The 15,019-nt window shown below is 30.6% G+C and overlaps 3 protein-coding genes across 3 annotated transcripts; all 3 read left to right on the forward strand.

Moving 5' to 3' along the window:
* The first annotated feature begins 792 nt into the window (after nucleotides 1-792).
* Nucleotides 793-1,399, forward strand: LOC108691518. The gene is made up of 2 exons (XM_018199292.1): nucleotides 793-936; nucleotides 1,178-1,399. Exons 1-2 carry the CDS (start codon nucleotides 793-795, stop codon nucleotides 1,397-1,399), a joined length of 366 nt encoding a protein of 121 aa, XP_018054781.1.
* A 98-nt stretch (nucleotides 1,400-1,497) lies between these two features.
* LOC108691516 lies at nucleotides 1,498-3,602 on the forward strand. Its single transcript, XM_018199290.1, has 7 exons — nucleotides 1,498-1,546; nucleotides 1,616-1,877; nucleotides 1,956-2,060; nucleotides 2,169-2,259; nucleotides 2,669-2,805; nucleotides 2,877-3,031; nucleotides 3,583-3,602. The coding sequence occupies exons 1-7, from the start codon at nucleotides 1,498-1,500 to the stop codon at nucleotides 3,600-3,602; spliced, it is 819 nt and encodes a 272-aa protein (XP_018054779.1).
* A 3,151-nt stretch (nucleotides 3,603-6,753) lies between these two features.
* LOC108691517 (odorant receptor 9a-like) lies at nucleotides 6,754-8,831 on the forward strand. The gene is given in 7 exon segments (XM_018199291.1): nucleotides 6,754-6,835; nucleotides 6,906-7,167; nucleotides 7,247-7,366; nucleotides 7,476-7,566; nucleotides 8,343-8,479; nucleotides 8,551-8,710; nucleotides 8,712-8,831. Coding segments are annotated over 7 exon segments (939 nt in total). The 5' UTR covers nucleotides 6,754-6,786.
* Nucleotides 8,832-15,019: the final 6,188 nt, after the last annotated feature.

The raw sequence follows: 15,019 nt of genomic DNA on the forward strand, positions 1-15,019 counted from the left end.
TATATATATATATTATGTATAATCTATATATGTAGTCTAGATTATAGAATGTGGTGTGTGTGTGTGTGTGTATATATACACACACACACACACACACACACACCACATTCTCTACAAAGGATTATGATTAATTCAATCTGCGAAGCGTACGAATCTCGATTTGAAGTCGAGTTTAAGAAGATATTGAATTGTAAAATCTGCGTTAAATTTTTATCACACTGAAGATGATCTAATGTAAAATCGTCTGTACGTATTATATGTTTCTTTATTGTACGATAAACATATAAATATTGTACAGCACATCAAGCGTGGTTTCTTTTTTATATATTGATTATTTGAATTTTATTCATTGGAGCCTAACACATTACTTGTATTTGTTAAACTTAAATAAAGAACTTATTTATTTCTGACAACTTAAATAAAGAACTTATTTATTTTCGAAACGATATTAATCATTGAATAGACAACTACATATGATATATACATACAGATATAAAATTTATTTTGCAACTAGGTATATACGTAACCACACATCTTGTCAGAGGAATCCTTACTTCTTTGAATATTCCGATCGATATATTCTGCGCAGAAATTATCTTATGCCTTGATAAGTACCTTTCACATTCACCTTTTAAACATGACGCAAAATTGCTATCAAAGGTTTCTATCATACATAGTATTTTTCTTTATTACTCCTGCTAAAATATTAATTCGTTCTTCGAAGATAACGAAGATAAGATGAGAAGTTTAATCAATTGCGTATTGTCTAGGTAGAACCTTGCTTTGAAAATTATGGCATTGGTGTGGAAAGATTACTACAGTATTACAAAATGGTTATTGTTATTCTGCGGCCAGTGGCCTTATCAGAAAAACCGAGCGAGGCTTTTTCAGTTGAGCACGGTGACTTTGGTCATTTTTTCGCTGATTTTTCCACAGGTTCCTTATAAAATTTTAATTATAATACGCAGTATATGTAACGTATCTATCTATATTAAACTTGCCTAAACGACATATAATTCAATAAAATTCAGGACAGAATTCTTTTTATCATTTTATGAAATCATTGTATAAAAAATGTATTTTAAAACGCTTATCGAAATATAAAATTAAAAATAGAATTTTATTCAAAACTGCATCGCAAATCATCTAAAGTGTGTTCTAGTAAGTATACTTCTAGGTGGCCCAAATTTTTTACTGCGATGGAAATGCGCGATGTATTCAACTGACCATACCAGTGCTTATGTTGATGGTTATGCTTCTGGTGAAACTATATACATGCCAGTTTAATAGTAGCAAAGTATGCCAATACCGAAATTTATGTTTGGTCAGAAAATATTTATTCAAATTTTCATTAGCCTTTGCGATCGTAGTCTTCTACGATCGTCGGACTCTCCCATAAGATTTTACATTCATTGAAGATGTTTTTAGATCAAAAGTCTCACTGACTTTGTGTGTGATGATTGGGAGAAGTTGAATAGCGCGGAGGAATATGAAATTATGAAAAAATATGCCACGAATGCAAGATTGATCTCTTTCGCATATATCTGTAAGAATAAATCATTCAATATTATTTTTATTTTAATGAATGATGGACGATTATTTCGTTTTGTTGCAGTATATATGTACTCGTGCAGCAGTGCGTCTATATTATTTTCCCTTGTACCCAAATTGTTGAACATCGTATTACCCCTCAACGAATCCCGACCTATAACTATGCCTTTCGATGTTTATTATTTCGTGGACGAAGAGAAATATTATTTCTACATTATATTTCATATATATATGAGCATAATTATATCTTTTACGACGGCAACCGCACACGATTGCACGTTTTTTATTTATATTGAGCATGTCTGCAGCCTTTTTGCTGTGACTGAGTAAGGAAAACAATTTTTTTTAAATTGTTTCTCTCACGACTCATTGAGAGTTCGAAACTGTCCCTTAAATGTTCACAGATTTCGTCTTGAAACTTTATCACATAGGGATCGCAACGACGCGAATAATCTTTCGTATAATCGGAAAATCATTGTCTTCATCCATGCACACTGGCGAGCTTTACGGTAAGTGCACAATATTGTATTATGTAGAATATGTACTACAGATTTAAAGAAAAAATGATCAAAAATTGTACTGATATAAGTTTCACAAAATTTGTTTCCATTGGACAGTTTCGCGAAAATTCTTGAAGACATCTTTTGCACTGCTTTCGCAGTACAAATGTTGATAGTTGTTGTAACATTGAGCATTTCTCTGGTACAAGTACGTATATATCTATTTGTTGTAATTTAACTTGATATCCGCATATTTTGTGCGATGTTATTTGTCGTTCATATTGTATTACTTATAGTTATAATTAACAGCATTGTGCAACGTTTTTAAACGTTCTCATGTTTCTGACATATAATTCTGACCTTTCTCGTCGATTATGAAACTATATTTATTTAAATACTCTAGCTGTGTTACATGTTACAAGTTTTCGAGAAAACCAAGCGAAAAATAAAAAAATTATTTTTTATCACTTTCAAAGTTATTAAAAAAACGGAATGTCATAGAAATTCGATTATTATTGGAAATCATTTATCATATATTATAAAACAAAATCCTTGTTGTACAGTATGTTTACTGAAGCAAGAGATTAAAATATGGTATGTTCTTTTTTGCATTTAAGATTACGTTACTGTACGGCGACATTAATGCAATGTTGAGGTATCTAATGTATATCTTTGGTCAAGTATTACACACGTTTTGTTTCAGTCTACAAGGTCAGAGATTGATCAATCACAGCATACAATTGCACGACAAAATGTAAGATTTTAATAATTTAAATATAGTGAAATTGCAAATTTGCTGACGACTGATATACAAAGATGTTGTAGATACAATTCTTCCTGGTATGAAATACCTGCGGAATCACGAAAGCTGCTTTTGTTCGTAATGCAAATGTGCATAAAACCCCGTTTTTTGAGCGCCGGTAAGATTTATGTTTTCTGTTTGGAGAGCTTCACCATGGTAAAGATTATTTACGAAACTTATTACTTCTTGTTTCTTTGAAATTTTTCTTAAGAATATTGGCACTTATTTTGTCATCAGATACCAAAATTACTTATCCTTCTCTATATATCGGTCCATTAAGTTTCGGGCTGCTTTCTCCTTCACCTCTCTGTCAAATATTTTAATTCTCTTTCTGATTCAATAAAAATCTCTCCCTCTCTATCCTCCTTTCGTTCCGTTGTCTCGCGTTTCATTGTGTCATAGTATTTAAACGAGACTGATGTAATTGTATTTGCGAGTGTATGTGAGGGAGTTTGTGCGTGCGTGCGTGCGTGCGTGTGCGTGTGTGTGTGTGTGTGTGTGTGTGTGTGTGTGTGTGTGTGTGTGTGTGTGTGTGTGTGTGTGTGATTTTAGCTATTAGTTTATCTCTTATTGCATTATTGTCTTATTCTAATTTTGTTATTGGTAGGCTTTGTAATAGCAATTCTACTGATGCCTAACTATTTACAAATTACTATTGTCTATTTACTTATGTTTATGTTAATCTATATAGTCTATTGTATCATACTTTATGTCTATTACTCTGTTAACATGTATGTTTTTTCATATAGCTTTGCAATAAACTAAATTAAATTAATTAAATTATATTACAGGTTATGCAATCTTCGGTGTCGTATTTTACCGTACTTGTATCCTTCCAATGACCAATGGTCAATATATAATTTGGGTAGTATCTGTGCAATCACAATTATATTATAGTAGAAACTGCAATAAAAATAATATTTACATTATACTTATTAATTCGTATCAATTAAATACACTGTTAAAATATCTTTGTTTAATGTGTTGTTTTTCATGGAAGTTACAAATTATAAGAAGGTATAAACAAAAATGGAGAAATGAAAAATGGAGAAATGGGTAAGAAACGGTGTTTATTTAAAATATTGAAATAAATTCATTTTTTATTCGATTTTAAAGGAAAGATATTAGGTGGGAAGATATAGGCAAGATAATAGATTTTTAGTAATGGTCTGAATTATATATTTTGATCTAAAATAATACGTAGTAATGTCGATAGCATGAGTTGCAAAAATAAATGTATTCAAATTCTTACCAAATTCTAACCAATAAAATTCGATTTAATGTCAAGCCAAAGTCACGCATTATCGATACTGGCGGGCATGTCATGTGAGGTCACAGAAGCTAATCATGATAGTGATAATGAAGAGTATACAACCAAGTTCTTTAAGCACCTACAAGATCTATGTTTTCTGTCTGGTGAGCTTTTTATCATGGTATTACACATAGAATTAGCGTGTACTTGTTGTAGTTATGTTTCTTTATCGAAACATAATGCTCTTATTTTGAAGAAAGATTCGACAAATTTCGATGTCATACGGTGCTCGCGTACGTTTAGTAATCCGTTGTTTATGCATCTAATGATATTATCTGGTCACATTCGTCAAAAAAAACAATATCATATGTCTTTAATTCTTCTAATATAGATAAATTCCATTGTTTATCATTTCTTTATTGAAATTACACGTAACTTTGTTTTATGTATTTTGAATATTTGCGTAAAAAGTGACCATATAACAAACAATCTTTTCCAAAAAATGTTAGACACCTTATATTTTTTCATTTATCTAGAATTCTTTTTCTTATTCTACTCTATTATTTGTATTTTTATTATTACTTATTGGTTACCATTATACGTAAATTTAAAAGGATTTTAAATAAAGAATAGTTCACCGCGAATGCCATAAACCGAATTTTTAGCTAAATTTTTATACATATAATAATTAATAAAATATGTAATATTTTTTGTCAAGATGGTATATATTCTCAGCTGTCTGAGGATAAGTAGAATAAGTTTTCAGACAGTAAAAAGAAGACAATTCGAATAATAAATTATTACATTTTATTTTTCAAAATAGTCCTTCACATGACAACTTCTCGTTATAACACTTCAAAACTTTCTTTAAAGTCCATAGTTAGAATGTTATTCAAAATATTAGTTCCTCTGAATTCTCGTCATATTGAAAATGTTTACTTTTTTATTATGCTATTTTAAAAACATCAATCTGATAAAGTCAGATCTGGTAATAAGATAAACTTAACAATTATTTTCTATTGATGTAATTACTTTACTGAGGAAGATATTTTTAAGACTCGCGATTTTTTTGAATTTTCAAAACTGGCTTTTTCGGATTTCATTTTGTTCTCAAAGCTCATAATTATCTTAAAGAAAAATAATACTTCATTCAAGACTTCGAGAACATTCAGAAAAATGTGACAAGTTCTCTAAACAGTAGTTCCAACTGCGGAATTAAAAAAATGTTTTGTAGAATATTTATAACAAAGATGAAGAGTACTGATGCCATGGAAGACTACTTTGGAAGATAAAATATAATATAATATTCGGAGAGATCTGTATTATTTTATTGCCACAGTCCGAAAACTTTGTTGTAAGGCTATTTATACCTACATCGATTTTAGTGTCAATCTTTTCAGAGTCACAAACTGATGCCACTATTTGCGAAGTTAGTTATAATTTATATACATATAATTTATATACATATAATTTGAAATATTTCAAATATTATTTACTATATACAACCTTATGTAGTACTAATGTATTTTTATATAGAAAAATTTATAAAGAAGAAATTATCTTCGACACTTGTTTCGTAGCGATACTGAACATTGAATAACAATTGTATAGGCAACTAAGTACACGTAAATACATTTTGTCAAAAGAATTCTTATTTCCTTGAACATTTCGATCGACGTTTTGCGCGGAAGAAAATTACCCCCTCCGTTGATAAGTTACCTTTCACATTCACTTTTTATCAAGCGTGACACGCAAAATTGCTGTCAAGGGTTTCCATCGTACATAGTATTTCTTTCTATTACACCTGCTAAAATATTAATTCCTCATATCAAAGACGAGACAAGAAGTTTAGTCAATTGCGTGTTGCCAAAGGTAGAACGTTACTTCGAAAATTATGGCATTCGTGTGGAAAGATTATTATAGTATTACAAAAAGATTGTTGTTATTCTGCGGCCTGTGGCCTTATCAGGAAAAACGAACGAGGCTTTTTCGAGTGCATTCGTTGACTCTGATGATTTTTTTGCTGATTGCTCCGCAGGTTCATCATAAAATTTTTACAATTCATTGCACTAGATATAAACAGGTTGCATAAAAAAAAATTAATTGAAGTATGCAGTACATACGTAATGTATCTATATCTTTGTTACGCTCATTTTATAGGCAAAATATTACTCGACAAAATTAAGGATAGATTCTTTTTATTATTTTTAGTATTAACGAAAGGAATAAAAAATATATATTAAAATGTACGCGTATCAAAATAAATGGCAGATACAATTAAAAAGAATTTTATCAGATTTTATCTGCGAAACTACACTATAAATCGTTTAAAGTTACATCTAATAAGAATACTTCCAGGTGGCCCAATTTTTTCATTGCAATGGAAACGCGCGATGTATTAAACTGACTATACCGATGTTTATGTTGATGATTACATTTCTGGTGAAACTATACACATGTCAAATTAACATTAGCAAAGTATACCATTACCGAAATTTATATTAAATATTTGATCGAAAATTATTCAAATTTTTATTATCCTTTGCGATCGCGATCGTCTTCGATCGTTAAACTATCCGATATAATTCAACATTCATTGAAGATATTTTTAGATCAAAAGTCTTACTGACCATATATGTGATGATTGGGAGAAGTTGAATAGCGCAGAAGAATATGAAATTATGAAAAAGTATGCCACGAATGCAAAATTGATTACTTTCGCATATTTGAGTAAGGATAAATTGCTTCGTATTCTTTTTATTTTAACGAATGATGAACGATTATTTCGTTTTTGTTGCAGTATATGTTTTTTCTTGTTGCGGGGGATATACATTATTTTCCATTATTCCAAAATTATTGAACATCGTGTTACCCCTCAACGAATCCCGGCCTGTAAATTTGCCCTACCAGGCTTATTACTTCGTGGACAAAGATAAATATTATTTCTACATTATATTTTATGTTTGTGTGTTCGCGTCTGTAGCTACTATGATGGTAATCGCGCACGATTGCATTTTTTTTATTTACATTGAACATGTCTGCAGTCTCTTTGCTGTGACTGGGTAAGAAAAACTATTTTTTTTTACGTTGATTCTATCACGACTGATCAGGAGAGCGGAACTACTGCTTAAATATTTACAGATTTCATCTTGAAACTTTATCATTTAATAACCATAATGATACGAATAATCATCTAGATGATCGGAAGATCTACAATCGGAAAATCGCTATTTCTATTCATGCACACTGGCGAGCTTTACGGTGAGTACACAATATTGTATTAAATAGAATGTATATCATACATTTAAAGAAAAAGAGAGAGACAAGAAATTGTACCAAAAGTATCACAAAATTTGATTCCATTGGACAGATTCGCGGATATTCTTGATGACATCTTTTGTACTGCTTTCGCAATACAAATGTCGATAGTTACTGTAACATTGAGTATTACTCTGCTACAAGTACGTATCTACCTATTTGTTGTTGCAATTTAACTTGATATCTGCATATTTTGTGCAATGTTATTAGTCAGTCGTGTTGCATTACTCGCAGTTATATAATATGATTAACTGCATATGATTAATTGTGTAACATTTTTAAACTTTTTTCATGTTTCTTGATATATAATTCTGAGGTTTTTCTCATATATTATGAAATTGTATTTAAAATTTTCTAGCATATTTTCGAAGATAGCAGACTTTCGAAAATCGGACGAAAAATGAAAAAATTGTTTATTCGTTTAATTTTAATGATGCGACCTTGTGCTATATAATCAATCTTTCCCCCGAAATATAGAATATATATTTCGCGGGAATTATAGATAATTTTAATTAATGACTTCATAAACGTACTATAATTAAATAATTAACTATTATGTAACTTATGATTATGACTCTTTCAAATTTATTTTTATTTTCAATTGTGTAAGTTTTATGTTTTACTGAGGATGATTTGATGAAGATTGTAACGTTTGTATATTAAATGTTTATATCGCTTGAATTAAAGATAGATTAATTATTTTTATAGCAATTAACAACTAGCACACTTGTAGTTTTTTTTCTTTTATAATTTTACTTTTTAGAAAATATTATTTTTTGGTCACTCCTGAAGTTGTAAAAAAATGAAATACGTCTTAAAAATTCATCATTATCGAAAATCACTTGCAATTTATTATAAAACAAAATTCTTGTTGTATATTAAATCAAAAGAATAAAATATCATATTCGTCGTGTTTAAGATTGCCTTATTATATGGCGAAATTAATGAAACGTTGAAATACCTGGCGTTTATCTTCGCTCAGGTGATACACACGTTCTGCTTCAGTATACAAGGACAGAGATTGATTGACCACAGCTCACAATTAAGCAATAAAATGTAAGACTTTAATCACTTAAAATCGGTAAAATCGAAAATTGATTAACGACTGAGATTCAAAATCATTATAGATATAATTCTTCTTGGTATGAAGTTCCTACAGAATCACGAAGGCTGCTTCTGTTCATGATGCGAAGGAGCGTGCAACCCTGTTTTTTGAGCGCTGGCAAGATTTATGTCTTCTCTCTTAAGAGCTTTTCCACAGTAAATGTTATTTACGAAATTTATGTTATTTACGAAATTTATGTTACTATATGCTCCTATGAAGTTTCTTCTAAGAATACTGGCACTTATTTTAAAGGTTATGCAGTCTTCAGTGTCGTATTTTACTGTACTTGCATCCTTCCAATAATGAATGGTCAATATGAATTTGGATAGTACCTGTATAACCACAATTATATTATAGTAATGGAGATTGTGCAGTAGAAATAATATCTACATTATACATATTAATTATGCTAAAATTATATTACACACTGTTAAAACACCGTTATTAAATAAACTTTTAATCTAATTTTTTTAGTTAGACTTTATGAGAAGATATAAACAAAAATGAAAATGGAGAAATGGGTAAGAAATGGTATTTATTTTAAGTACTGAAATAAAGGATCTTTCAATAAGGACGCTCGATTTTTAAATGTAAATAAAACAAGTTGTGAGATATCCACTCAATTTTTTTTTTATTTGAAAGAATTTTATGGCATTAAGTATGGAATATATCGTCGCTCAAATGTCCGCCACGGCTTCGCTTGGTGACACGTATTCGGACGATCCAATTTTCGATGACTTTCTCGCATAAATCTGGCTGGAATTTGCTGGATAGCGTTTGTTATGTTGACTTTGAGAGCAATTATTTGCGGTTTATTTGTCTAGACCTGCGATTTAAGATAGCCCCAAAGGAAGAAGTCTAAAGGTGTTAAATCGCACGATCTCAGTGGCCAGTCACGTCGCCGCCGCGCGAGATAACCATGCCCTCAAATCGCTGGTGCAGAATGTCCATCGTGGCATGCGGTGTGTAGCACGTAGCACCATCCTGTTGGAACATGTTATCGATATCCATATCATCCATTTTAGACCACAAGAAGTTGCTTATCATCGATCTGTAGCGCTCGCCGTTGACGATTATGGCAACGCCCGCTTCGTTTTGGAAAAAGTACCGATGATTCCGCCAGACCAAAATCCGCACCAAACAATTCTCGGGATACATTTGGAACTGGTGTATCTTGCGTGGATTGATATCGTTCCAAATTCGACAATTTTGCTTGTTCACATATCCATTCATCCAAAAATGGGCCTCATTGCTAAAGATGATTTGTTTGGCGAAATTTGGATTAACTTTCAACTGCTCCAGAACCCAATCAGCGAACACACGGCGTTGTCGTTTACTTTAAATTCCTGGGTCAGTTGAATTTTATAGGAGTGCAGATCCAAGTTCCGACGCAAAATTCGCCAAGTTGAAATCGCAGAAAGGCCAAGTTCTTGTGAACGATGAGAAATTGACCGCCTCGGGTTTTCCTGTACACTCACACACAGCAGCGATGTTTTCAGCAGACCTTGCGTTTCGGCGACGTACTGATGTTGGCTGATTATTTATCGAACCGGTTGACTCGAATTTGGTCACCAAACGTCGAATAGTCGACTCGGCAGGACGGTTGTGGCGAGGATAAAAATCACGTAATGCACAGAACATTTCTCGAACGAAACACTGATTTTGATAATAAAATTTTATTATTTGCACACGTTGCTCAACATTGACCTTCCATGGTTTGTCATACACTACTAAACAATTCACAACAAATTTGACAGATGTCACTTTAACAATATGACTACTATGATCTAACAAATTTCGAGCGTCCCTATTGAAAGACTATACGTTTATTTTTCATTCGATTTAAAAAAAAAATATTAGGAAGGAAGATATTAGGCAGGAAATTGTTTTTTAATTATAGATTGGATTATATTTGCATCTAAAGTAATACATAATATTGTCGTTAGCGTGAATTTAAATCCTTAATTGATAAAATTCGATTTAATGTTAAGTCAAAATCATGCATTATCGGCTAGCATGTCATACAAGACAGAAATTAATCATGATGATGATGATGAAGAGTATACAATCGAATTTTTTTAAGCACTGATGAGATCTGTGTTTCTATACTGCCTGAGAAAGTCTTTACCATGTTAATACGCGGAATTATGGTGTTTGTCATAATATCTCTTTTACGAAACATAGCTCTTGTTTTGAAGATTTTGCAAACATAGATGTTGATTATATTTTACGGTGCTATTATTCATTTAGTAGCTCTTTATACATCTGATATTTCTCGGTAGCACTTATCGAAAAAAATAATATCATATGTCTTTAATTCTCCTAATACAATTAAACACTCCTAATTTCTTTGTTTATCGTTAATTTTTTATCAAAATTATGCATAAATTGACTGTTGTTATGCATATCTTGATCTCTTTAATATTTCGTTTAAACAATCTTGATAAGAAATGTAAAACATATTCTTATTTTTGAAATGTAAAACATATCTATATTTTTTCATTTATCTGAAATCCTTTTACCTTCACTGCTCTTTATTTAGTCTTTTTCAGGAATAAACTATAACTCTATACGAAAATAATTTAAACTAATAATTCAAAACATTCTATATTCTGATTATTATATATTATATTTTAGTTTATTATATTTTAGTTGAACAATGATAATGAAGTTAACCATATTGATTGTCTTAATTTTGGTTCGTTCAATTTTTGACTTGATATACCTTCTATTCATTTATATTTGCTACGCATATTATATAAACAAGAAATTGATATGAATTTTTAATTTTGATACTATTTTATTGGTTATAAAATGTCTAATGTTTTAATGTAACACTTTAAAATTTCTCTTAAAGTCCGTAGTTTGAATGTTATTTAAAACATTGGTTCCTCTAAATGTTTTCATCGTCTTGAAAATATTTACTTTTTATCATACTTTTAAGAAACATTAAATCCGATAAAGCCAGATCTGGTAATAAGATAAGTGGCTAATCTTAACAATTCTTTCATTGTTAAGACTCGGACTAAGAAAGAGGTTTTTAAGACTAGCCATTTATTTTAATCATCAGAACTGGCTCTTTCGAATTTCATGCTGTTCTCAAAGCGAAATCATTATAAAAATACTTTTTTATTGTTCAAAACTTCGAGGACATAAATTTGAGTGCTCTAGATAGCACTCCAACTACTTAAATTAAAAAAAGTTTCAACGTTTTATAATAGAGATATGTGATATATATTGATATCATAAACCTATTTTGAAAGACAAAATAATGTACAATAAACAAATTTAAGTGGCTAAAATTTAAAAATAATATTACAAAGAGAGCATACACCACTACGCAAAGTCTTATGAGCGAAACAATATATAAGGTCATGCGCTCGAAAATTTCCTTGTTCCAGTATCCGGAAATCCAAAATCTAAAAATGCTGATATAATTTCTGAGATTACAGAATGAAAAAAAATAATTCGTTACCTTCATGTACTCTCCGAATAATGGCAAACGCCCACACGATTGCCCGGCCGTGCACTCGAAAATTTCCTACGCTTGTCAGCAGCGAAGCTTTTTCGAGTGAATTTGATAATTATAATCACTGACTTTATCGCTGGCCGTTTTACAGGTTCCAAAAAAATTTCTCATAAAATTTTTAATGTAGATTTGAATATACATTTAATATACTAATTTTAAATTTTATGACATATAAAAAAGTTAATTAAAATACACACCGATGTGAACCTGGCGCTCAACTTTATCAAAAATTAATACTACAGGCCGTTTGTACTTCGTTTGTACTTGTTTGTACCGATCATTATTTCGTTTGTACCTCAAACAGTTAAACAAAAAGTGAAAAATAAAAAATGGCCAGCGCGCAACTTTAAAATTTTTTAATTTCGTTTATGCCATTCGAAAGAGAATCGTTTGTACCCATTTGTACCTCTCTTATTTTCGTTTGTACCTCAAAGGGTTCGGAGATACAGCGCGTTTCAGTTTTTGCGCAACCCCTACATAGCAAATTTAGCGAATTTTAAAGATATCGAAATGGGATCATCGGCATTCGAAAGAGAATCGTTTGTATCTCTCTTACTTTCGTTTGTACTTCAAAGGGTTCGGAGATACAGCGCGTTTCAGTTTTTGCGCAACCCCTACATAGCAAATTTAGCGAATTTTAAAAATATCGAAATGGGACCAACGGCATTCGAAAGAGAATCGTTTGTACCCGTTTGTACTTCTATTATTTTCGTTTGTACCTCAAAGGGTTCGGAGATACAGCGCGTTTCAGTTTTTGCGCAACCCCTACATAGCAAATTTAGCGAATTTTAAAAATATCGAAATGGGACCAACGGCATTCGAAAGAGAATCGTTTGTACCCGTTTGTACTTCTATTATTTTCGTTTGTACCTCAAAGGGTTCGGAGATACTATAGGTAGTTATCTTTAAAAATGACCGACTTACCCTCTTGACGCATTTATGAAATTTTGAAATCGCTGTATCTCCGAATCCTTTGAGCTACAAACGAAAATAAGAGAGATACAAACGGGTACAAACGATTCTCTTTCGAATGGCATAAATGAAATTAAAAAATTTTAAAGTTGCGCGCTGGCCATTTTTTATTTTTCACTTTTTAACTGTTTTGTTTAACTGTTTGAGGTACAAACGAAATAATGATCGGTACAAACAAGTACAAACAAAGTACAAACGGCCTGCAGTATTAATTTTTATTTTTGATAAAGTTGAGCGCCAGGTTCACATCGGTAAAATACACAGAGTACGGAAGATCGGAATCAGTAAACTATAGGGGTAAGTAGAATAATCGAGGCTACCTTATAAACATGAGACACGCGTAATTGTGTCTGAATACTCAGCGGCGACTGTCGCTCAATCTGTTGTGAGATCTCGGGACGGACGCGTCTGTATTAGAAATTACGCTACAATTTAAAAAAATCGTACACGTAAGTGAATATTTTTATTCTTAAAGTTTTTATATATAATTGTCTAAAGATATTTGATTTCCATTTATATAGTAAATGTAGTTCTTACTTAACAAAGTCCAACAGATTTTTTTTATTTATCTGTCTTTGTATCATATAATGTTCATATTTTTAAAAAATGAATGGATATATGACTAATTTAGTGACGATTCTGATAGTACCTACTCTTAAATTTCTTGGAATGAAATCTCACTATAAAAGAGTGAAAATACAGTCAATTTTGAAAAAGAGTGAAAATGTTTTACTTCTTGAAAAAGAATGACAATATTTCATACTTCTAAAGAGATTTAGTGGAAAATGTTATAAGTTTGGTTCCCTCACGTCATGATATGTTCATATATTCTTCTTTCTTTTGTAAAATTACTTTTAAGTGTAATAGAAATAGTAATAATAATGTGAAAACATTAAGAATAATTAAAAAGATAATTTTTATAAACATGTATAGACATACTACCTTGATCAAAAAGTTTCCGGAATTCATTCAGAAAATTCAAAATACAAGTTTTATTCATCAAAAGTGATTGTCCCCTTCAAAGTATTCCCCATCGATTGCAACGCATTTAAGCGCTTGATCCAGTTCTCGAAACATTTCTGGAACTCTATTGTCGGTATAGCCATCAGAGCCGTCTTCGATTTTTCCATTATCTCCTTTCGGCTGTTAAAACGCGTTCCCTGTAATGGTTTTTCGATCGAACAGAAAAAAATCAGTTTCTCAACATTTCCAAAGTTTTCACACCATTGAATCCATTTTTTTAAATTTAATACAAACTCATTGTTGCAAATTCAACTCCATTTTTAAAACTGTAAAAAATCAAAAATACGTATAGAGGTAGATGTACAAGACGGCGTAACTTTTACAAGCTACAGTGAAATTTGGTGGGAATGTCAATGATAGATGTGGCAACCTAACCAAAAAAACAGAACTCAAATTAGCTGACTCAGAGCATCACCTAGTGATAATTCTGAGAACTTTTTGCTCAAGATGGTATTCTAAATAAAGGGTAACTTATAATAACTGTAATTCGGATAACTGTGATTCGGATTAGATTAAAGATGTTATTTATCTAATAACAAAGTTATACTTTTTTATTTTATAAATATATTTGTGTTTAAAATGCATTTTTATAAAAGTTTTACAAATACATTTATGTTTAAAATACACTTTTATGAAAGCTTTGTAAAGATTAAATATACATCTTTTATTTAATTAAAATAAATTAAATTAATTAAATTAATTAAATTTATTAATTAAATTAAATATTAATCTTTTTAAATAATGTTAATCAAGTTATCATTAATCACCTTAATCGTCACCTTATCGCGGTCTAGTTCAATCAGATTGAATGCATTAGAAAAATACATTTTTTTCATATAGTTATCTCTTATTATTAAACAATTTTCTCTTATTATTAAAATATTATTAGATAGTCAAATGTATGTAGTAACTGGTGTAGAATTAATTTTTTCAATAAGTCTCTTAATTTTGTCTGTAAAAATTCGAA

The sequence above is a fragment of the Atta colombica genome, unplaced genomic scaffold (assembly GCF_001594045.1).
Source record: "Atta colombica isolate Treedump-2 unplaced genomic scaffold, Acol1.0 scaffold47, whole genome shotgun sequence".
Taxonomy (NCBI): domain Eukaryota; kingdom Metazoa; phylum Arthropoda; class Insecta; order Hymenoptera; family Formicidae; genus Atta; species Atta colombica.

Bases quoted from the DNA above. Each gene is read 5' to 3' on its own strand.
- LOC108691518 (XM_018199292.1), top strand. From the start codon at position 793: ATGGCATTGGTGTGGAAAGATTACTACAGTATTACAAAATGGTTATTG. The intron at 937-1,177 runs GTTCCTTATAAA...GTATACTTCTAG, and splicing joins TTTCGCTGATTTTTCCACAG to GTGGCCCAAATTTTTTACTG.
- LOC108691516 (XM_018199290.1), top strand. From the start codon at position 1,498: ATGAAAAAATATGCCACGAATGCAAGATTGATCTCTTTCGCATATATC. The intron at 2,061-2,168 runs GTAAGTGCACAA...TCCATTGGACAG, and splicing joins GCACACTGGCGAGCTTTACG to TTTCGCGAAAATTCTTGAAG. The intron at 2,260-2,668 runs GTACGTATATAT...TTTGCATTTAAG, and splicing joins TGAGCATTTCTCTGGTACAA to ATTACGTTACTGTACGGCGA.